The sequence below is a fragment of the Schistocerca americana genome, chromosome 1 (genome assembly GCF_021461395.2).
Source record: "Schistocerca americana isolate TAMUIC-IGC-003095 chromosome 1, iqSchAmer2.1, whole genome shotgun sequence".
NCBI lineage: Eukaryota > Metazoa > Arthropoda > Insecta > Orthoptera > Acrididae > Schistocerca > Schistocerca americana.
Genome location: NC_060119.1, coordinates 532098048 through 532123734, shown reverse-complemented (window position 1 = coordinate 532123734; position 25687 = coordinate 532098048). Strand labels below are relative to the sequence as shown.

The 25687-nt window shown below is 42.7% G+C and overlaps 1 protein-coding gene across 1 annotated transcript in view; it reads right to left on the bottom strand.

The window, feature by feature from the left end:
* The window catches only part of LOC124571522 (inter-alpha-trypsin inhibitor heavy chain H4-like), a 174595-nt gene that overhangs the window by 8798 nt on the left and 140110 nt on the right, over nucleotides 1-25687 (bottom strand). Inside the window, exons 12-15 of the mRNA XM_047131118.1 lie at nucleotides 23908-23946; nucleotides 23724-23762; nucleotides 6898-6951; nucleotides 4328-4408 (exon numbers count right to left, since the gene is read on the bottom strand). Of these exons, the coding sequence (XP_046987074.1) occupies nucleotides 4328-4408; nucleotides 6898-6951; nucleotides 23724-23762; nucleotides 23908-23946 (213 nt within the window). The remainder of the gene's footprint in view (nucleotides 1-4327; nucleotides 4409-6897; nucleotides 6952-23723; nucleotides 23763-23907; nucleotides 23947-25687) is intronic.

Sequence of the window (25687 nt, the reverse complement as noted above, 5' to 3'; positions counted from 1 at the left end):
AAATCACTGGCTGTGCTGTGTGCAGTCTGTGGCTGGTTGGCATTGTTGGAATATTCGCTATTGTAGTGTTGGGCAGTTGGATGTGAACAGCGCGTAGCGTTGAGCAGTTGGAGGTGAGCCGCCTGCAGTGGAAAATGTGGGGAGAGAGATGGCAGAATTTTGAGAGCGGAAGACCTGGACGTGTGTCCATCAGAAAGAGTAAATTTGTAATACTGGATATCATGAACTGATATATATATATATATATATATATATATATGATGACTTTTGAACATTATTAAGGTAAATACATTGTTTGTTCTATATAAAAATCTTTCATTTGCTAACTATGCCCATCAGTAGTTAGTACCTTCAGTAGTTAGAATCTTTTATTGAGCTGGCAGTATTGGCGCTCGCTGTATTGCAGTTGTTCGAGTAACGAAAATTTTTGTGAGGTAAGTGATTCATTAAAGGTATAGGTTATTGTTAGCCAGGGCTATTCTTTTGTAGGGATTATTGAAAGTCAGACTGCGTTGCGCTAAAAATATTGTGCGTCAGTTTATTGATGATCAGAATAAGTAAAGAGAGAAATGTCTGAGCACGTTCAGTTTTGCTCAGCTGTTTCAAAATCAAATAACGTAAGTGGTTTACCAGCACAGTAATTTATAATTTTCCAAAGGGGACGTTTCAGCATGAATGTTACTTTTGCGCCTATAGTGGCCGCCCTGGCATTTATTGCTTTCACCGCTGCTCTGAATTTTGCGCTCTCGTCCTACGCCTCGTTTTGCTCAAATTCAAGTTCCAGCATCGCAAACCATAGTATTGATTTGTCCGATAGCAACCGCAGTGTCTTTCCCTACATCTATGGTCTTCCCATAATAGCACATCTAGTGATCGCGAAGTGATATCTGGACTTGTTTCCTCTGACATCGCTAATTGCAGGTCATCGATCTGCCTCTGCAAATTGCCGCGTAAGGCTGCCAACTGCGTTGTCGTCTCTTCTTTCTCACGTCTTTGGCACACGATTCTTCCTGGTCTTGCACGTCCATTTGCGCGAACTTAAGTTCTATTTACTTGCGGGTTCACCACGTTATGACGATATTCGCTATAAATGCTATACAAATAACACACAACGACGTAAAACTATGAAGAAACTCTTTATTCAACTTGCCGAGAACAGAATGAAATCGAGAATGACAAATCCTTAACGACCATGGAAGCGTTAAGAGCAGCAGTAATGTCACTGTACTCCCTCAAAAGCACAATACTTTGATTCACTGTGCATTTATTTTCTCTGATTGTGGTGACTCCCACATTCTTATTTGAAAACATATAGTGAACGAAATAAAATACACACGTTTATTGATAGACTCTATGCTCTTGTAATTAGAAAAGTATAGCCTTGAGACCTTGTCAGATGCTTTATTTCCCTCATGATGGACGCTCTCCTCACGATTATTCAGGTAACACTCGTATCAAGAGACTTATACGCAGTATAGATGCGGGAGTGGCCATATTCATTTCGCATTATCTGGCTGTTTTTATTATAAATGCCGTTTCAAGGCAACACCGCTTTGGAAATGTGTATTACAAATACGTCACCCTTATCATTACATATTAGTTATTAACGTATCAACGATACAATCCATCAAGAGACACTATGAAAACAGGGACATGAGACAGAAATCACATAACCAAGCACAAGTGTAACGGATAATGTGGTTTCTAGAGTCGAAGGACATAGGTATGCATCCCGCTATAAGCTACTTTTTTCATGTTGACTTCCTTATGAATCTTATACAGGTATGTTCTGCAGTATTCGATGTTAATTACAGAATGGAGGATGATATATGTATCTGGATGTTTAATTCCGAGTGTGTGGTTAGACAAGAACCCAAGAGCACAGATTGAATTGCTGCGAGTGAAACGATGAGCAATAATATTCATAGACTACCTTGTCATAAACATCTCGCGGGTAATACTCATCTCACAAGACTTCCTGAAAACCAATGGCACTTCTGGTTGACATATTTCTGCCGCTGTCGACATTTGTGAACTGTTACCCACGCGAAAGTGGCTCGCTTCTAACGCTAACGAAAGTCGACAGCAGTTTCTGCGGTTGTCGGTATTGCTTGTGACGTCAAAATAACATCACGTTTGTGAAATGATTGCTAGTCTAATTCTTCAATAGCCAGAGATACATTAAACCAACTATTTGCAAACCGGTGGTGGTAAGATGCAGTACTAAGCAGAGGTATTCAGCGTCATCACCTACACTGATGGTGTCAGATTTCTTCCTCTGGCGTGAAACAGCATCTTGTGTCTTTCAGCACGAAAAACACTACACTCAGTTACGGAACAAGTACCGTGTTCTGAACAATTATCGGTGTGAAACTTAAAAGTGAGACAGAGACACATAATCAGCTTGACAAAATGTCACGAGCATAGGTTCTGTTCGTCCGTATATCGTGCCGCCAAACCAACATACAGCAGCGTCGCTCTAAAAGGTAACTAGGAACGTCACTAGAACGAAGTAATGGTAATTACAAGAACTGTTAGTACTCGTCTAAATTGAGAGCAACACACTTGTACAGCGGATTTTATGTATCTGTGCTCCAAGTGTTTGAACTGAGCGATTCATATTTCGACAACACAATAAATTCCGACTGAAGTGCCAATCAATGGGTATATCAATTATTGATATATTAGTTGTGAACAGTGCAGCCTAAAATTTAAAGTGTCTGGTTGTACAGAACGTATTTGAATCTTGCCAGTTAAACTTGGATCTCATTGCGTGGGTGTTTCCCGAATCTGCAAAAATTACGTAACATTAGAGGACCGAATCTTTAGCAGAAGCAGAAGCAAGAAGGCAGCCGTCGTGGGAAGACAGATATGTGGGTTTAGGCATGTGGTTTTTAAACATTTACACCTTGTCGCTGTGTTTGCATGACTAGTACAGGGTTCGAAGTGAGGAGGACACTGAATTTGTGTCATCGACTGAATTGTGTCATTCAGTCGATACTGCAATACTCACCTCAAAAAACTATCACTCATTAAATAACAGTAATGTTCATTTCTGTAGCTCGGCTATTAATGAAGTTGCGAGAACGCAATTCTGTTAGTTTCATGAGACCTTTGTCACTGTTCGTGTAGGTGTAAATACGAAGTACCTGGCGTCTCATCCTGCTTCAGTTAGATAAGTCTGAGCACAGGCAGCTCAGTACCTTTGACAGAATCCAAGTATACCTAAAACTAGTATCTATTTGAACAATGAACTAAAAAATGTAAATAATGTGGTTTACAGTCTCAAGTAGAAAATCCTACTGATGGCTTAATTAAGTTATTTGTTTGAGCTATAACTTAATTAAGCCATCAGGTGGATTTTATATTTGAGACTGTGAATTTATTTATTTTAGCTATAGTCCGCAGCTCGTGGTCTTGCGGTAGCGTTCTCGCTTCCCGCGCACGGAGTCCCGGGTTCGATTCCAGGCGGGGTCAGGGACTTTTCCTGCCTCGAGATGACTGAGTGTTGTTGTGTCGGCTTCATCATCCTCATTCATCCCCATTACGGTCGGAGGAAGGCAATGGCAAACCACCTCCACTAGGACCTTGCCTAGTACAGCGGTACAGGTCTCCTGCATCGTCCCTACGCTCCTCGGAGGATGGGGCTTCATCATCACCACCATCATTTGAGCTATGTTTGCAGTACACGTAATTACAGGCACATGTGATATATAATGAGGAAATCAAATTATTCGACACTGTTCTTTTCACTAAAATGCTTTGGAATTATTTTTGAAAAAAAGAATGCATGTTGTAGAGATAAAATTTTCTGAATAGAAGAATTAAACTGGTTCTAGTTTGGCGCAGAACGTTTTAAAATACTCGTATTTCGACGACTACTTCATGGTACATATATTCATTAAAGCCTTTTTACACAAATGTTTCTCGTTTCTATAAATGGTTAAATTATCTGAGAGACTTTGATTCATCGGTAAAATATCGTAAATATTCTGTTCATGCATGAAAAACATTCTTATTAAACAAATTTACGACTTTTTTAGGACATGTCTATGAATAATAAATATCGAAAATATAAGACCGAAAGAAGATCAGGTAAGGATATCATGACTTTACGGCTTACGGAAGTTTACGATAAGTACTGAAATATCAGACTACTTTCACAGTTCAGCAACACAAATTTCGATAAAGAGTGAAATTCACAAATTTCTCCCAGTAGTCTCGTTTATACTAAAGGAATGTAGCAAGCGTATTTTCTAACATCATCTCGCAGTGTGACTCGTAAAATTCGTTTCAATGAAATTAGAAACGTTAGAATTCAACTCACCGGCAGAAGACGCAGCAGCATCAGAATGAAACGTTGTGGTGTTGTGTGGGCCGAAATGCACGTTTGGTTGCTTAGGACTCGCTGCAAAACAAATCCAGAATGCATTCACATAAATCTGAACATAAAACTACTCGTACATCTACATTGTGTACCACTCGAAACTACAAATTGTTCTTGGGCAGTTGCCAGCAAAAGTCTTACATTTCCTCTACAAAGAATTTCGATTGAGAGACTACAGACACTTAAGCTGGACAGTTGTGACACTGAATTCGTGAAATATGCGGTATGTGTGTACAGAACGCACGTCCTGCAGTACTGCATCTGGACATTCATCGTTTCTATTCTACCTCGATTAGTATATGAGAGAATTAGACTGACCCTTGCAATATGCCGAGAATTTGTAATTTGGGTGAATTACAGATGTATGGCTACACATGGATTCAATAATCTGCCAGAACTAAATTATTTAATATTGCGAAGTTCCTTCGACTGAATTAAAGAAACGATTCTTAATGTCCCTTAAAATAAATTTGTAACATTATTATTTTATTCACATTCGAGACAGAACACTGCAGTATTCCATTTTATTACATTGCACTTATGCAAAATGTACATACTTGACTTTTATTAGGTTCTGCAGTCATGGACTGTGCGGCTGGTCCCGCGGGAGGTTCGAGTCCTCCCTCGGGCATGGATGTGTGTGTTTGTCCTCACGATAATTTAGGTTAAGTAATGTGTAAGCTTAGGGACTGATGACCTCAGAAGTTAAGTCCCATAAGATTTCACGCACATTTGAACTTTTTTGACTTTTATTCAGATATTAGAGACTTCTTTCTGGGGAATCCGTTGGATACAATTTCTTTAATGTGATACAAAATGCGACATTGTAGTTCTGCCCTGAGTAAAGTAATTGGCTAATTTCAATTCTTTGGTAGACTCTTGGGTATCTTCTCTATGTAAATAAAAAGGATTGCCTATAAATGTTTTCTTTTACTTTCTCTGGTCCACTGGGCCTGTTTTTGTAATTATTTCTGACCGAACTAGTAGGAATTATCCAACTTACAAAAATCAAGGCTACTAAAGTGCTGCACAGAAGTTCACTAGTTTCTCGAATTCAGGGGAGAGTGTCCAAGGCGTAGTGAAATATCTGCACTAAGAAACATTAGCAGAAAATTTTTGAGTAAATTCACATCTACCTTATTAGCTACAGAGAAATCATTTTAGAAATACAAGGTGTAAGATGGCACTATCAAACTCATCTCTAACGTTCCGTTCTCAAGTAGGGCGTTGGAAAACATCTTCTTGTGCCATTCCCCTTATTTATTGCGATGGACGTTCCAACCAGTTCAGGTGAGTGGTAAAAGCTTCGGTGTGAAACTGCATGAAAAGATTTCGCATTTACTCTACTACTTTTAAACTCAACTCACCTATCATATCAGCAACACACTCTCCCGTATATGACCTCGAAACTATAGCAACAATACTGAGGAAACCGGTTTCGAATGCCTGATGTCCTAACATATTGTCGTATAGATATACAACTTTCTTGAAGAGCTTCAAGAGCAGCTTAATAATAACGTTTATGTGGAAGTATGAGCGGTTACTGTTTCCAGTATCTGTTCCTGAATGAAAACGGACTGATATTGTAAAGATATTACGATGAGTAGTCAACCTTGCCATCCACTGCATCAAGACGAGCAGAACAGAGCTGTGACACAGAAATAGGGAGGGAGCGGGAGAGAAAGAGAGAGAGAGAGAGAGAGAGAGAGATTGGGGACAGAGAAATTGATTTTGAGAGTAGATTTATTATAAAAATTGTAACTGAATGTCAGTTAAATTTGAATTTCTCTACAGTCTACAACAATTATTTTCAATAATAACGCTTTATGGTATTTCCCACGCGTCATAGAAATATATATTCAAACATACACTCTTCCTTTGAATGGAGTGTCTTGTCATCTGAAGTAGAGTAACCAGATATATCGATATTTTGTTAGTACGTCATGGCCGAGCAAACACCGAAATCAGTCACAAGCGTGAAATGTGCAATGAAATCCACAGGAAGGGATTTGACGTGGGACGACCCATTGGATCTAGTTGCAAGGCTGGAGAAAGTGAGAGTAGGATTTTGTGGAAGAATAACAGGGAATTGCAAGTCGTCTAGGAAGGAGTTGGTACAAAAAACAGTTGACGTGCCGATTGTTGAGTCACTCCATCTGTATGGGTCGCTGACCATCTTGGGTTAACAAAAGAGATAAAGAAAACTGAGAGCCTCGTGTTCTTCATGGGTTTTTTATGTTAGTCGAAGAGCATCAGAGTAATTTTGAACGTGCTCCAGTGAGAAATCTTATTCTTAAAATGCCATACGTTGGTTTGCGGAGTACTGATGTAGATTCAGATGCAGTAAGAATAACATATAAAGATTACAGTCTTCAACAAGTTCCCCCTCTGTTTGGACTCTCACAGACAATAATAAAGAAAAGAATGCGTTTACCATTACTTTCATTTCACGCTGTTTGATATTTAGCCTTAATATGAATCAAATAAAAAATCATTAACGAGCAACTCACCCACAGCAGTGGGGCAGCACGCAGATTGGGATGGATCCAAAGGCATGGGAAACGCTGTAAAACAAAAGCAGACGACATGCGCTAAAATCTGAACATAAAATTACAAGCGCTTCAATATTCGTTTACATCTTTAAAAACTAAGATTTTTTCTTAGGCTGTTACTAACATAATACTTTCAGCATCTCCACACTAAGAAGTTCCGACAGATTGCCGGCAAATTTACATTGTTAGAATATATCTCAAAGTATCCACATAAGAAGTATATGCAAATAATTTATACAGTTCCAGGTTCCTGCAAACACAGAACAAAGTGAAGTGCATCGTGTGTCAGCAGGTAATGTGGCTAGTAGCAGCCGACGGTAAGCGCACTTCGATATTTCCAATTTCGGAATCAACTATTTGAAATGAGACTCAAAAAACCTATAGGTATAAAGAGTTACCAGCCAGGCACCACATTAGCATCAACGAGTTAAGTGCTTCAGAAACACCTGTACAAACATCCACACAAATTCCATTTATTGCAAAAATTTTACCGACAGTGGCTTTAGACACGCTTGGTTACAGGGCACCATTTTCCCAGGCGGATCTGTTTGTCATACGAATCAATCTTGCATGTATACGGAGAAGGCCTCCTAAACGTCTTAAAACATACAAGGTTGCACAACATAATAGTGAGAAATCACGCTAATGGATCGACATAGTGCGATTCACTGCAAACAGAATAGTCTTAACCCTTCTTCCGCGAGTCAACAGTAACAGGCACCAGAGATCAAGACATGACACATTATTTGCAACTGTGCAGATTCAGTACATTCGCAAGTAATTTAAAATTGCAGGACGATGCTCCTCGCCATGGTCTCGGATTGCGTTCGTCGTTTAGACCGAAGTTTATTCAACGTTTATTCTCCCCAACATTTTATACAGCGTTTGTTCCCCAAGACATTCAATAGTATGAAGATTTCTCTCCCTCCGATATCACCCGAAGTAATTTTTTTCCATGGCTCTTTAACAAGATAAATTTTCTGTTTACTTTCATTTGGATCGAGGCGATATGCCAGAACTAACCTATAATCTGGACGTCGTCCCAACGCGAGGAGCTACACTGACGAGCCAAAACATTGTGGTCGCCCGCTTAGTAGCGTGTTCGTCCACATCTTGTCACGTAATACCCACAAATTACCACCCGGTGGTTTGTGGACTTGGATCAGGAGGCCGATAGCGTCATAGACGTGCTCCATCGGGTTCATATCAACGGAATCTGGTGACCAGGACATCATCATGAGTTCAGTACCATACTTCTCAAAACACTGTAGCAAGACTTTAATCTCGTGACATGGAGACTTATTCTATGGGAAGATTCCGTCTTCATTGGGAAAGACATCAAGCACGAAGAGATAGAGGTGGTCCGCAATCACGTTTGGCAGCCAGCAACAGGCGAGATGCCTCCACTTCCTACCAAAAGCCTTATAGTGCCTCAGGTGAATGTCCTCCGTAACTTAATACTCTCTTCATCGGCCTGCGTTTGTGGTGTGGTGTGTGGTGGATGTTTCAAGCAGTTGTTCACCTGCATTATGACTATCGACCTGATGTAATGAAAACTGTGATTCATCCGACGAGGCGACGCGTTTCCACTGAACCGCGGTTCAGTCTCGATGAGCTCCTGACAACTACAATGGTAATTTACGATATCGTTGAGTCAACATAGCGACGCTTAAAGGTTGTCTGTTGAGCTATGTCCAACATTGTGTGCTGAACGCTGTGTCCCGAAACACGTGTGCCTGCTCCGTACTGTACTCTGTCGTCAGATGTGTCACATATCTCCGCCTCTCCTGCCTTGAAGAGCTGAGCCTACGAACTGCACTTTGTGTGATGAGGCGTTCACGACCAACACCTTGTCGCGTACTCGTGATTTCATCGTCCTTCAATCCCTATCCAAAGAGCCTCGCGACAGTAGCATGCGAATAGCCTCCCAGTTGCGCCCTTTAGGAGATGTACTTTCCCAGGCGTTGGGCCATAACAAAAAAATGGTTCAAATGGTTCTGAGCACTATGGGGCTTAACATCTGAGGTCATCAGTCCCCTAGAACTCAGAACTACTTAAACCTAGCTAACCTAAGGACATCACACACATCCATGCCCGAGGCAGGATTCGAACATGCGAGCGTAGCGGTCGCGCGGTTCCAGACTGAAGCGCCTAGAACCGCTCGGCCACACCGGCCGGCGGGCCATAATAATCTGCCCTTAGTTATACTCGTTTACGTCGGTAGATATATCGCCATTTGTGGTCTTTATCGTCACTGAAATGATTCCTTTCTTGTCTCTGCTGCGCTTATGCAGGTTTCTTACCACGTCACATGCTTGCAACATCACCAGGTGATACTAAATGTTGCAGTGTGCAGTTTATACAGACCACTTGTGTAAAACACTGATATCTCTTAGAAGTTTTCAGACTAAAGGAGCTTTGGTCTGAGACACAATTCCAAAGTAATATTAATTTCTGTGTAATTGTATGTGGTGTGTGTGTGTGTGTGTGTGTGTGTGTGTGTGTGTGTGTGAAAGAGAGAGAGAGAGAGAGAGAGACAGAGAGAGAGAGAGAGACAGAGAGAGAGAGAGAGATGGAGAGAGAGAGAGAGAGAGAGAGACAGGCAGAATTTCCGTCATACCGTGCACTGCTGAGAAGAACGCAGTATGTGTCGGGATTTCCTTGCGTCGATTAACGGAATTTTTGTAGTCATATATCATGTTTTCGATTTAGTAAAAGGAGACAACACGAAACCCTCTATATAAGGTATTCAAAGTCTGTGGCACACCGGTACAGTGGAAGTTTGAAGAACTTTAATGGCAGGGGAGTAGTTAGTGAATTGCAGTCCGCATAATCGGACCACAGAACTTCAGCATTTTTTTCACAATGGAGTACACTAATATGTAATAATACATATATCAAAAAAAAGTTTTCAGAAAACTGGAATAGAGATCAGCATGAACATCATTTCCGTCCTTGCTATTACTCATGAAAACCACACATAGCATGCTGTACCACCATACAGCAAGACCTTCAGAGGTGGTGGTCCGGATTGCTGTACTCACCGGTACCTTTAATACCCAGTAGCCCGTCCTCTTGCACTGATGCATGCCTGTATTCGTCGTGGCATACTGTCCACAAGTTCATCAAGGCACCGTAGGTCTAGATTGTCCCACTCCTCAACGGCGATTCGGCGTAGATCCCTCAGATTGGTTGGTGGGTCTCGTCGTCCATAAACAGCCCTTTTCAATCTATCCCAGGTATGTTCGATAGGGTTCATGACTGGAGAAAATGCTGGCCACTCTTGTCGAGCGATATAATTATCCTGAAGGAAGTCATTCACAAGATGGGCACGATGGGGGCGCGAATTGTTGTCCATGAAGACGAATGCCTCGCCAATATGCTGCCAATATGGTTGCACTATCGGTCGGAGGATGGCATTCACGTATCGTACAGTCGTTGCGGCGCTTTCCATGACCACCAGCGGCGTGCGTCGGCCCTACATTATGCTGCCCCAAAATAGCAGGGAACCTCGACCTTGCTGCACTCGCTGGACAGTGTATCTAAGGCGTTTGGTTGAAGGCATATGCGACACTTATCGGTGAAGAGAACTTGATGCCAATCCTGAGCGGACTATTCGGCATGTTGCTGGGCCCATCTGTACCGCGCTGCATGGTGTCGTGGTTGCAAAGATGGACCTCGCCATGGACGTCGGGAGTGAAGTTGTGTTTCATGCAGCCTATTGCACACAGTTTCAGTCGTAACACGTCGCCCTGTGAGTGCACAAAAAGCATTATTCAACATGGTGGCGTTGCTGTAAGGGTTCCTCCGAGCCATAATCCCTAGGTAGGGGTCGTCCAATGCAGTAGCAGACCTTGGGCTGCCTGAGCGAGGCATGTCATTGACAGTTCCTGTCATACTGTATCTCCTCCATGTCTGAACAACATCGCTTTGGTTCACTCAGAAGCGCCTGGACACTTTCCGTGTTGAGAGCCCTTCCTGGCACAAAGTAACGATGCGGACGCGATCGAACGGCAGTATAGACCGTCTAGGCAAGGTTGAACTACAAACAACACGAGCCGTTTACCTTCTTCCTGGTGGAATGATAAATCGGCTGTCGGAACCCCTCCATCCAATAGGCGCTGCTCATGCGTGGTTGTTTACATCTTTGGGCGGGTTTAGTGACATCTCTAAAACCTCAGAGAGACTGTGTCTGTGATATAATATTCACAATCAACGTCTGCCTTCAGGGGTTCTGGGAACTGGGATGATGCAAAACATTTTTTGATGTGTGTAGTATGTCTGCAAATTATCTGGTGCAGCTAGAGTCCTCAGTGTCTCTCTACATGGGAATTCTGGAGCAATCTGACCTTGAAAACAGTCACTGATCCTCAAAGATCATTAAGTGACCCCGAAGGTCATGCATGAACTCATCGGTGACCTGGTACTAACGACTCATCTCTACCAGTGGACACTGCCCTTATCCCTCTTTATCTCCAACCAACCATAGCGCAGTACCCACACACACTATAAAAATCATATTATTGTACAACATGTAGTTCAGGAGACTTGACGTCATAAACATTGAGCTGCGTGAAAACAGGTCTAATACGTCTACAAATATGCGTAAAAGTCATTCTACGGCAAAAAAAAAAATCTACGCACCACGAAGCAGTTATTCTAAAGGGGCGTAAATCGGTAGATGTGATGTACATGTAGGGACAAACAAATGATTACAGTTTCAGAAAAATTGGATTATTCATTTAAAATAAAGAGCTTCACAAATTGAGCAAGTTCACAACGTATTGGTCCACCTCTGGACCGGTCAGTCTCCAACACCATTTCAAGTATCAGGCATACGTTCTCTTCTCAAAAATTTCTAAATGCCACTTAATTTTTAAAAGTTATACCCTTTCTTGCCTTTCCGTGAAGTGCGAAAATTCTCTTTCATTCCGCCTAAGACACATCGTCGTAGCGTCAATCATCTTTACGTACTGTATTTAACACGTATAATAGGACAGCATCGGTCATCATCTACACAAATGAAAGTAGCACTTCACAAAAACGAGAACAATACGTATCTCTAAAAGTGAAGTTGTCTTTTAGTAAGTTACGTTATTTCAACACCTGCTTGAAAATGACACTCTGGCCGGAGCCGTTGTCTAAAATAAATCAATATATTTCAGTAAGTACGGAAGTAAAATGTCATTTCTGAAATATTCCATGACTGTGAGTAATAGGGAACAGGAAATAAGAAATCAGTTGATCAGGCCAACTTTCAGCTCCTTGAAAGTTCCATTCGATCGAGTTCCGAATGCTAAGTTGCCACTGCAGCTACTTCCAATGACGAATAAATGCCCTTTTGTCTTGAGTAACAACAATGTCAGTCAATGTTAGTAGAAGAAAGGATGTCTAGAGGCTAACGTCTCGTTGACGTCTAGGTCATTAGGCACTGAGCACCTATTCATCTATTCGAGGATTGGGACAGCAAGCGAAGTACCCTCTTGAAGGGACCGTTCTGCCATTAGCATGAAATAACCTACGACAAACACGGAAAATTCATGATCGGAATGGCAGCATTGCTTCCCGCAACTTGAGAATACGAGTCGAAATAACCACTCACTTCCTCGGTGGATAATTTTATAGGATTCTTTCATTCACACTAAAATTTTCCGTTAATAATGAGTATTTCGTCTGTACGTACACCATAGATGACAAGACTTTAACCTATTCATTAATTTATGAGCAAGCGACACCATGAAATGATGTAGTATCTCACCTGCAGACGTTACGGACACCGCTCCAGCTGGGAAGTAACCGGAAAAACACCCGGAAAACAAATTTAGTTGGTAATACACAGATATGAAATCTTAGAATACACTAAACAACGTACATTTACTACAGCAGATGCACCAGGGACAACCATCTAAAATAATAAATTACATTACTTTTTAATTTCATCCATATTTTGGAGCTGTGGACGTGGCTGTATTCAATACACAGGAAGTTTGCATGAAAATGCCTTCAGTCACAATTTTTTTGGGTCTATCCTCAGGTGCAAATCTCTAATACATAAGTAATAAAGCAAATATATGATCAACAAGACAGAAAACAATTTGGTAATACTACACAATGCAGCCAATGGTAAGATCCTAACTCTATTAGAACAATTGAAAATATACCTACACAAAATAAAAAATCTCTTATTTTAGTTATTTTAAATACTTACTTTAAATTTATTCCTTGCTTATGTCAGCTTCTTAAAACTCAGATCTCAGACACTATGTGATAAACATCTTCTTTGATCACATCGGGTTAAACTACATCTGTGAAGTGTTTTTAAACAGTTGTGCGCCTGAGTGACATGATGTGCGACAACAGTATAGATAAAACAACTTAAGCTTAGCTCAAAAAACGAAAAATGTTCTTCCTTATTTGTTCCGTAAATTTTTCACTGTTTGTTACACTGATTCTCACATATTTACGCACTCCGTTCATGAAATACGAAACCTAACATATAACTATCTCGTACAGGAAAATGCATTTCACCTCACTCAAGAGCAAATATAAATTACATATTAGAGGATTTGCTCCTGAAGATGGACCAAAAGGATTCAAAATGCATCATATAATATAACAAAACACGAAAAAAATTGTGACTGACTACATTACTGTTCGTTTAATTTGGACATCATGAGAGAGGTACTGACTAAATGAAACTGCGAGTTGTAACATCAGGCGTGCTCAAAGGACCAGCGACAGGTAAAACAGATTTAATTTTGCTACATGTTTCGTCTGGAACGTTCTGAAGAAAAATAAGAAAAAAAAATTGAGTGATAGATAGCTATGTGAAACTGGTATTGGTTGATGATTAAAGCAAAAGTTCCAAATTTCGCGTGGTTGTTCAGTGCGATTAACAAATGCTTATCCATTGTTGCGTACAGTCGGTCACCGGGGAAGCTAAGGCAATGAAAAATGAGTTACTAGACTGCAATATATCTTCTAATTCGATAGTGTGGCTCAACATACGATGTGCAAATATAGATTAGCAAAATGAAGTCCGAAGTTAGGACATCGGGATAGTCCTGATAGTTCCCGTTGAGCGAAATCTATCACATCTCTGTCATAAGTATCAGCCTTACTTTGCCATTTGCTTTTCCCACTTGCTTCCTGTTTGGGAGTGTTCTCAAACTAAGAAGTGTATTTGTATTTTTAGGTGTTTTCTGGGCAGGGCGGTCTGTGTATTTCTTGTACAATGGAGACTCCCCTTCCCTTAATACATGTAGATGACTCAGTGTCAGATGTCACTTACGTTCTCTTTTTCTGGCAGTGCAAGTGTCTGCCGCGCTAGAATTTCACTGGAATGCGCTGGAGAGGGCAGACATCTAAATGACACTGGGGCACCGGCCACCAGATCAGCGGCGCCAGCGGAGGCTGTTTGTGAACACTGGGAGTGTGCACGTTTTTTCGTAACCTGATTAAGATGTTTCGAAAATATTCCCAATGGTACGGAAATGCGCCAGCACCCCGTCACGTGTAGCGGCCTAACGACGAGGCTACAGCTCTGAATGGGTGGCTAGTGTTTTGCTGCGGTCGTGACTGGCACCCACCAGGGGATTTGAGAGAATCAGAGCGCCGAGTTGAGTCGACAGTCAATTTGCGACGAGCAGTGGAGGTCCGAGACTGCAGCGGTACAGAGATGCGGTTGCAAGTCTGGTGCGGTGAAGACTGACAATTGTTCTCGTTTTGGTTTACGAATGTAACCGAGACTGGCACCGTGTGTATTTTAGTAACTTTGCCAGGATATTTATTCATTTTTAACTGATACAATACAGAGAGCATTTGTCCGCGAGGCCGGCCGGAGTGGCCGAGCGGTTCTAAGCGCTTCAGTCTGGAACCGCGCGACCGCTACGGTCGCAGGTTCGAATCCTGCCTCGGGCATGGATGTGTGTGATGTCCTTAGGTTAGTTAGGTTTAAGTAGTTCTAAGTTCTAGGGGACTGATGACCTCAGCTGTTAAGTCCCATAGTGCTCAGAGCCATTTGAACTTGTCCGCGAAAGGCAAAGGTCCTTCGAGATACAATACACTGTGACCGTAAGAAAGCGACTGCAACCCAGATGATAGGGGCACACCAATCTGAACTCAGACCTTACTGCAGAAGTACGCTGTAACGTTACGCGTATTTAGTGAGCTAACGGCTGCTCGGTGTTGGTATGAGGTAAGATGGATTTGTTGTCCGGCTTAACACTAGCGGACCTCGGTCTCAGGGTGAGCCGCGGAAGTTCCAGCTTCTGGCTAGGTGACTATACGAGTGAGTCCAGATACAAAGACTAGCAGGAATGGACTGGATGTGGGAAAATACCATACTGGGAATTTGGACGGCCCAAGCTTGCTTTGCCTTTGTGCAGAATGTGCTTCAAGAAATGGTGGAATGTAAGACACCCTTAAATATGGCCAAGTTACAGCTCTTTGAGATTCGACAACAACTCACATCGCATATTAATGCAAATATGAATACATCTGCGATCTGAGAAATAAGAGGCACATCCAGTTACAATAATGTTTCACTATATTTAAAGCAATAGAAGTTAATATCTCACAGCGAATGAACATTTTCACAGTGACCCTATGAATTAACAACTTTCAATCGCTTTATGCTGTTTCAACAAACGTTATCTCAGATGATAGAATCGCACTGTAGCTATCGTCCCTGAAAGCTACATATCCGTATCTAAATGATAATCAATTGAAACCCTCTGCTTCCGACAGGTGTTGTTGATATAAGTCAACGGGGACAGCCGAAAATGTGTGCCCCGACCGGGACTCGAAACCGGGACCTCCTGCTTACATGCAGACGCTCTATTCATCTGAGCCATCAAGTACACAGATGAATAGCACGACTGCAGGGACTTATCCCTTGTACGCTTCTCGTGAGACACATTCCCAACTATCCAATATCTACATACGTAAGGCACCTAATAGATATATGCCCATCCACTCATTACTCGCGCACACTACGGTGACGATTCCCGTAAGAGTTCGGGCAACCTGTGCGCATTCGCACAGACGAAGGTCAATGGTTGAGTAGCCTTTAACTATATATATGAAGATAGTAACTGTTCTCGAAAGAACAGATATCATGATGACCATGCAGCCAGTCGGGGTGGCCGAGCGGTTCTAGGCGCTACAGTCTGGAACCGCGCGACCGCTACGGTCGCAGGTTCGAATCCTGCCTCGGGAATGGATGTGTGTGATGTCCTTAGGTTAGTTAGGTTTAAGTAGTTCTAAGTTCTAGGGGACTGATGACCTCAGAAGTTAAGTCCCATAGTGCTCAGAGCCATTTGAACCATTTGATGACCGTGCAGCTTTTCTAGAATAAATGATAATTAATTGAAACCCTCAGCTGACGACAGGTGTTGTTGATATAGTTCGATGGGGACAGTCCGTATCTACACTCCTGGAAATTGAAATAAGAGCACCGTGAATTCATTGTCCCAGGAAGGGGAAACTTTATTGACACATTCCTAGGGTCAGATACATTACATGATCACACTGACAGAACCACAGGCACATAGACACAGGCAACAGAGCATGCACAATGTCGGCACTAGTACAGTGTATATCCACCTTTCGCAGCAATGCAGGCTGCTATTCTCCCATGGAGACGATCGTAGAGATGCTGGATATAGTCCTGTGGAACGGCTTGGCATGCCATTTCCACCTGGCGCCTCAGTTGGACCAGCGTTCGTGCTGGACGTGCAGACCGCGTGAGACGACGCTTCATCCAGTCCCAAACATGCTCAATGGGGGACAGATCCGGAGATCTTGCTGGCCAGGGTAGTTGACTTACACCTTCTAGAGCACGTTGGGTGGCACGGGATACATGCGGACGTGCATTGTCCTGTTGGAACAGCAAGTTCCCTTGCCGGTCTAGGAATGGTAGAACGATGGGTTCGATGACGGTTTGGATGTACCGTGCACTATTCAGTGTCCCCTCGACGATCACCAGTGGTGTACGGCCAGTGTAGGAGATCGCTCCCCACACCATGATGCCGGGTGTTTGGCCCTGTGTGCCTCGGTCGTATGCAGTCCTGATTGTGGCGCTCACCTGCACGGCGCCAAACACGCATACGACCATCATTGGCACCAAGGCAGAAGCGACTCTCATCGCTGAAGACGACACGTCTCCATTCGTCCCTCCATTGACGCCTGTCGCGACTCCACTGGAGGCGGGCTGCACGATGTTGGGGCGTGAGCGGAAGACGGCCTAACGGTGTGCGGGACCGTAGCCCAGCTTCATGGAGACGGTTGAGAATGGTCCTCGCCGATACCCCAGGAGCAACAGTGTCCCTAATTTGCTGGGAAGTGGCGGTGCGGTCCCCTACGGCACTGCGTAGGATCCTACGGTCTTGTCGTGCATCCGTGCGTCGCTGCGGTCCGGTCCCAGGTCGACGGGCACGTGCACCTTCCGCCGATCACTGGCGACAACATCGATGTACTGTGGAGACCTCACGCCCCACGTGTTGAGCAATTCGGCGGTACGTCCACCCGGCCTCCCGCATGCCCACTATACACCCTCGCTCAAAGTCTGTCAACTGCACATACGGTTCACATCCACGCTGTCGCGGCATGCTACCAGTGTTAAAGACTGCGATGGAGCTCCGTATGCCACGGCAAACTGGCTGACACCGACGGCGGCGGTGCACAAATGCTGCGCAGCTAGCGCCATTCGACGGCCAACACCGCGGTTCCTGGTGTGTCCGCTGTGCCGTGCGTGTGATCATTGCTTGTACAGCCCTCTCGCAGTGTCCGGAGCAAGTATGGTGGGTCTGACACACCGGTGTCAATGTGTTCTTTTTTCCATTTCCAGGAGTGTATTTTACTTGTTGATATATGACGTCTCTTATATCATTTTCATTATACAAAATGTTTGTCAGAACATCGTATTCCCCACATTTACCCAGCTAATGGATACGGTATGAATACCTCACATACTGTCATACTTGTGTAGTTATTTGATGAACAGTTTAATATTTTGCCGGTAACTTTATCTAAATGTTGATTGAAAGACTGCGCTAATTTAAACGTCTTCAGTCGCACGTTCAGCGGACACCACAGTTGAAAAGAGAACCAAAAGACACCTCTGTCAAGAAGGCATAAACTATTGTTTAAATAATATGTAACGACAATCCCTTGTCGTTCATCGTGAGCGCACATGCACAACAATACTGGCCTATTTATTTATGGGCAAACTCTTATTTATAATTATCGGAAATTATTTGAGTATAGCAGAATGTTTATAACATTTCTTTACTTAAAAACTGTTGTAATATATTAGTTTAGTGCAGGAAAGTGGTCAAGATGAATCAAATCATGTTGTAGAGCTTAAGAACGACGTAGTTTTGTTGGGGACGGCTTTCATTCAATGGAGGAGCAAACAGTAGCGGAACACTACGGGAGACAAGTTGAGGTCGGGACTTATCGAGTGCTGAGGTGAAGGGAGCAATTCCGGTCACTTTTACGTTTGTGCTGGAAGAAGACAGACCTACCTACGGTAACATTCGTGATCTGGATGTATAGGTGATATAGTCTGGGGGTGAACAGCCGCTATGAGACATTAACTTTGGAGTACAGTTTATGTTGGCGGTAGCGTTCTCGCTTCCCGCGCCCGGGTTCCCGGGTTCGATTCCCGGCGAGGTGAGGGATTTTCTCTGCCTCGTGATGACTGGGTGTTGTATGCTGTCCTTAGGTTAGTTAGATTTAAGTAGTTCTAAGTTCTAGGGGACTGATGACCATAGATGTTAAGTCCCATAGTGCTCAGAGCCATTTTACAGTTTATGTTGAGTTCTTGAAGGAGGCAGACCTACCTGTAGTAGCCCGCATGATGTGTTTGATTCTGGGGGCTGAATGGCCGCCATCATACTTCTGAAGGATCTTTGTATTTTGAGAAGTCTGAATGTGCTCCAGAGTAAGACTCTAACAGCTTCCGCTTGATTTACAAAACTGAGAAAAGATTATGTTTTGTATCGTGTGTTGTGAATTACCATTTGAACTCTGAACTATTTTGAGCTGGCGAATCTTTCGTGTATTGTGACCACGAAATGGACTTAGTTTTCGCGAGTCTTTGATGAATATTTAGTTTGACGAGTTTGCTACCATACCAGTAACGCTCTCAACGTGTTTTTACTGCATTCGATAAGGGTATTTACGGTCTATATTTTAAATGGATATCGTAGGCACACTTCCCATTTATTTGAGATGTCCTTTCTTGAATAAAAATTATTCAACATAATTCCTGCCCGACGTTAGAATAGGACCGTTTTTATTAAATTATTTGTTTAACTTTATTTTGTATTTCTGTGTATTTTATTAACTCGCAGTTCTACTCAATGCACAGACTATTTGACTATAGGATGACAGCTACACATTATTTTCAGTGAATTAGATGCAGGGCATGAAAACAAATGTGCACGTCTCGAGATATTCTTTTTAAATAGAGCCGTGCATGACCCAGGTACCTAAATCACGAGCAACTGCAGGTAAAGACGCAACTGGTTTGCTCATATGGACTACTGCTGGGGAACAGCAACTACTCAGCAGTACCGTCGCAAGTCCTTGTAAGAACCGGAGAGATAGGCTGGCTAATGGTTTATGAATTGTTTGTTACACATTATGATTCCGTTGCTAACTTTGCTTCATAAAAAATATTTCTTTATTACCTGCATTATACTCTCCGCCACGTACTTAATTATGAATTGCAGAGTAATCATGTAGATATATTTTGTCATAATGTTCGTTTTTATAGTGCAATGTATTACGGAAACTCTTAAAGAGTGTAAGTAGTCTGTTTAGGTTTTTATGTTGGTAACGTCACGTAGAGCTCTGTACGGAAATCACTGGCTGTGCTGTGTGCAGTCGGTGGTTGGTTGGTATTGTTTGATTACATTTATATATCGAGAGCACAAGCAGTTCTGAGATATCAGGTACCGACGCATGCTGAAACTCCCGTATTAGTAGACGGTATAGCCTCCACTGGCCGCAATACAAGCGCTGACTCTGTCAATCGAGATAGCGAATACTACCCTGGGACACGTCGTTCATCGCCTGCTCTACCCGTTCACGTAGTTCTGTAAGAGTTGTTGGTTGACGAGTCGCACGAGCCACTCCTCGTCCTATCGTAGCCCATACGGGGTAGATCGAAAAGTATCGTGCTGCCCAGGGAAGTTGTTGCACATCTTGCGGAGCGCGTTGAGTTTCACGGGCAGTGTGTGGGCGAGCATTATCCTTTTGGAACAATACCTTCCTTCCTGCAGCAAGAACAGCAAAGAAACGGATGTAAGAACATTCTGCATGTACCGAGAGCTGGTCAGAGTTCCTTAAAGAAAGACGAAAAGTGAAGGAGACCATAAGACCTGGGATGTGGCCAGTGTGTCTCGGATGAGTGCGCTCTACAACACGGCGCTCACCAGGTCTATGTCTATGACCATCACTTGCGTCCAGGCAGAATCTGCTTTCATCAATGAATACCACGGCGGTCCATTCCATCTTCCAAGTGATCCTCTACGACACTAGTCGAGCAGTACACATTGAGGATGTGCTCTGAGTGGAAAACCAGCTAGAGTTGTGCATGTCTGTAATCCCACTGCTAATAACCGTTTCGCAACAGTTCGTGTTGACATGTCTGGACTCGCAAGCCCTCTTACAGTACAAGTGCTGTAGTAGCCGTACGATCAGCCACTGTGTAAGGTGTCAGGCAAATCCAACACCTTCCATGAAAACCCTGACATGATGGCAAATCCGACAGTATGTCACATAGCTCCGAATAAATCTGACATTAAATTGACCAAAGCAATACGATCAACGAGTGAGCAAATGGAATACCACAGACCAACACTAGAACGCCTAAATGCATGTCATACCTTCCCACCGTGAAACAGATGCAGTTCCGAGGGGAGAAACGAGAAGCCGAGAGCAGAATCGTGTTAAGCTAGAAGGCCCTACGATAAGGGACGGACACCCACATCTCCAGCCGACCGCCAAGACCACCCCCCAGCCCACGTTAAAAGATAGAGCCCTCCAGAAGAACAGTATAGATCTTAACGATAACACTAAAAGAGCCACACCAGCTGCAAGTTTTAGCGTGAGACTATACGCGTCTCTGTTACGTTGCAAACGTTAAAATCATTGCCCCACCACGAAAAGTATAACATTTCTCATTGGATGGACAGAATTTTTGTAGGCGGAGCTTAAGGTTAACATTGAGACCCTGATTGGTCAGTTGAAAACACAGCCAGATAGCTTTTCTTAAACCAACTTCGGTAAATTGTAGTAAGCAGAGGTTAGAGAGAGAGTTGCTTCCGAGATGGCGAGGTGTGTGGAGCTGTGCCGCCCTCCACCCCCTGATGCTGCCTAACCAACAACAAGGTAATGAAAGCACGCGATGCTGCATAAGAGCGCATAAGGCTTCACTCACAACTGCAGAAGTCTCATCTGTTACACCCCATTTTTACGTAATACTAGTGTCGATCGTCAATTAAACTTCGTGGTATTCACATTTGCTATTAGAAGTTAAAAATCTCAAACGCGATGATTTTTCTGTTATATAATTATTGAGAAGCCACATCAGCCACTGTAATTTACGACAAATTAAATATGTAATTAAAGATAATTGAGGCTCACTGTAGACCATTTTTGATAGTTTTCTCTTTTATGAAACTTAATTTAATCCTAGATTATAGATGTAATATGGCATAGGTCATTCTTCGATCCATTGTAGAACTTGGAAACCCATCCAGACAATATTCGTTCACATCAGACAGTACTCGTTCACATTTTTGCTGAACGTAATTTGTTTTTATCATCCTGTATTAAAATATTTCCTTTTATCAATAGTGCAATTTATAAACAATGTTTTGTAAGTAGAATAAAATTTCCAATGGTAAACTTAACTGCTTTTTCGACGTTATTTTACCAGCTAACTAAAAATAGGAAAGACTTGAACCCCTTCCACTAAATTTAGTTAGTATTAAGATTCTTTCACAGGGAGTGCAGTGGAGATGACGCTGACATCATTAAGTATTTGATTATATCACCGCTAGTCTCACTGAACTCTTCTGAACTCTACATGTCATGTGTGGTCTGGCGTCTCCTTACCAGCAACAGGTCCCAGGTTCAAACTAGTCAATTCCCTAAAAAACACGCTCAGAGCGTCGTTGCGCGAAAGTGGTAGGGAGACACGACTTAGAAGAAACAGACACCACGCAGAATGTTAGAACTGCTGTCCTTAGAATACGACGATCCTGGCGGGCATCTGTGGTGCGTGGACTCGAGAAACTCTCTATGAGTGTGAGAATGCTCACGTGACCACTGATACCAGCATGTTACACAACTGCCGCAGCACGTGCAACTTGTGTGGCAGTTCGCCGAAGAGAGAATGTGTCTCCACGGCATGGTTGCCTGCTTGCTTCACACGTTTGCACCACACAGAGCTTTCTGGCTGTTAGCATTACATATTAAAGGGTAGTCACAGATCGTGCTCTGGCAGCTAGACCACTATGCTCTTTGTTGGAGGACGACGTCGAACCCATTATCAGTACATCTACTGTATCGCAGCTGACAAACGCCGTCATCGGTTAAAAATCGTCCTCGACTTTCCAGGTGTACTAATATGTTTTTCTCCGGCAGTATATATTGAAGAGTACTGGATGCTTTCTGGTCAATGTCATCATTAGGTTATCAGACGACACATTGTGTACACAACACAGTATGTCAATGAACGGAAAATGACAGATTCCTGCACTCGAAACATGGCCACAATGAATATGTCACTTCCCTGAGAGAAACGTTCTGTAGGCGCTGTTGCGATAAAATCTTAGAAAAAGCGAATATAAATTTCGTTTCGCTTCGTGTAAAATTCTAATGAACATGGACTTCGTTAATGTCATTCAGCAAGACGTCATAATTCTTCAACAGATTTATTTTGTACCACCAAGACGAAACGGAAATACAACAAGCTTCACAAGGGCAACAATGTCTATGGCCAGACAACTGTATGCACTGTAAATTCATCAAACCACAACTGTAACTTCCAATATTATGTGCAATTACCTTCAGTGCACATTTAAAAGTATCGATCAATAAAGCAGTTGCTCACGTATCGGAGATTTTCATGTGTGATAGTGGAGGTATCCTCAGATTTATGAATACGAAAGCATCTACTTCTTTTTACCACTTTTAACGTCTAAGTACACACATGATTCTTTTCTTTGTTCATATCTATGGCAAAATAAGTTTCGAATTAGGTAAGTTTCATTTGCCTTTTTCTATAATTAATATTAAAAATTCGTACTTCAATTTTAGTGTCACGTATTAATATTATGATGTAAATCTGAGGGAGCAGTGCAGTGCAACACAATGAAACGATGTAATATCTCACATGCTGATGTTAAGGGCAGCGTCTGATTTCGGAGTAATCTGCAGAACATCAGCAAAACAAAATTAATTAACTCTGTATTTCCTCCGTTGGTGACAAAGAAATTCGAAATCTTAGAAGACGTTAACCAATCCTCTAATGTCTGAGGGAGCTGTGCGGTGCAACAGATTGAAACTATGTAATATCTCACCTGTTGACGTTAAGAGCAGCGGTCTGGATTTGGTGTAGCTTGCAAAACACCCAGAAAATAAAATCAGTTCTGTCGTTTCTCCGTTAGCAACACAGGGATACGAAAACATAGAATACGTTAACCATATCATAATATCTAAGCGAACTGTGCGCTAGAAAAGCACGAAACGATTTAATATCTCACCTGATGACGCTAAGAACAGCGGTAAGCTTTGAAGGTATCCTGCAAAAAATCCGAGAAACGAAATTAGTTATGTCGATTTCTGTTGCCAACATAGGGATACGAAATCTTAGAAGACGTTAATCAGTTCATTATTTTATGACCGAGCAGTGCGGCGCAGCACCATGAAACGATGTTAATATCTCACCTGTCAATGGTAAGGACACCACCCCGGCTTGGATCTGGCCTGAAGAACATAAACAAAATTAGTTCGTGTTATTTCTCTGTTGGTAACACTGAGGTACGAAATGTTAGAATACAATGAACAACAACACATCTACTATAACTAAAATTTGTGTGGAACAGCAGAAACGGTCTAGGAACTCGCAAATAGTAAAATTACGTTACAGATCGTCAAATTTGGACGTTATGGGAGAAGTATTGACTGAATGAAACTGTGATAGGAGATAAGGTGTGCATGGATAACACAGTAACTTCATTGCAAGCGACAGGTAAGGATCACGTCTTAAAACAGACTTCACTTGCTATAAAGTTTCTTGTGCAACGCGCTGAAAGAACAGAATTTCAAGAGTCAGACAGCTTTGTGAAACTGGTATCAACTGATGATTACCGCAGAAGCTTCACAACTGGTAAGGTTGCGCAGTGTCGATCTCTGAAATTTCCATTCACAGATGCTGTGGATGCTAAGGTAACGAAAAGTCTCCCAGGCTGCAATATTTTTCTTTAAATTCGACGAAGTAGCACAACGCATGACGTGAAGATATGGATTAGCAAAACTGTGTCCAAATTTTCACCTGAGGGATAGTTCTGAGCCGGCCGTGGTGGCCGAGCGGTTCTAGGCGTTTCAGTCCGGAACCGCGCGACTGCTACGGTCGCAGGTTCGAATCCTGCCTCGGGCATGGATGTGTGTGATGTCCTTAGGTTAGTTAAGTTTAAGTAGTTCTAAGTCTAGGGGACTGATGACCTCAGATGTTAAGTCCCGTACTGCTCAGAGCCATTTGAATCATTTTTGATATTTCTGATGTTACCTATAACCAAACGAAAGAGAGTGTTTCTAACTTGACCTGTATGCCAGATCGGAAGGGCACACGAGTTGGAGCTCTCATCTTGTTGCAGAAGTATCCCTGTGCGAGTCAGTGACACTGCCCAAACAAATGGTTCTGAAATGTTTGTGACATATTGTGATTCCTTTATGCAACTCACCCAGCCTATCTAGGGTATTATACACGTTTTTAGTATTACTTCTATTTTTTATTTAAATTTGCGTCTGTAATGTTCGAGTAGAATTAGTTTTGGCCTCCATTTGAGTAGGATCATGACTTGAGCAGAGGTAGGTAGTTGCCGTGGAACATGGCTGACGAATAAGCCACAATGCATTACTGTGAGTGGCCGATAGAGAGAAATTACATGTTGGCTGCTGGCCATTGCTGGAGCCTTGGACCCCACTCGAAGCTGTCTCTGGCAGCGGTTTTCAGTAGCTATGGCGTGAATCTTTGCATTGTCACCGCGATTTTCTCACAGTCTCTCAGGTCGAACTGGGCCAATCCGTACGTATTCTTTATAAAAGAATGTATATTATTGAAGTGACGTTACTTCGCTCATTACGAAAACTCCCTCTGGATGCCCCATCCCTGACTGTCCTGATCATGAGCCCTGTACAAAATGGTGTCAGCAGTGGAATCCACCATCATTCGGTCTACAAGGGACGCTGTAATTTTGTGGTAACAGTTGGCATTTGTAAGCGACAGAAATTAGCTGCTCCAGGATACAGTTGGCATTTGTAAGCGACAGAAATTAGCTGCTCCAGGATTCCGGGATTGCCTAAATATGAGTCAGTATAGGGCTAGCTCACTGTTCGTCTTGCCATCATCAGCTGCCATCATCAGCTTATTCCAAGTCACTCATAGCCAGACACTGTCTTTCGCAAGATGCAGTTCCATCAAACACACAGTAATTTGGTCGTTGCC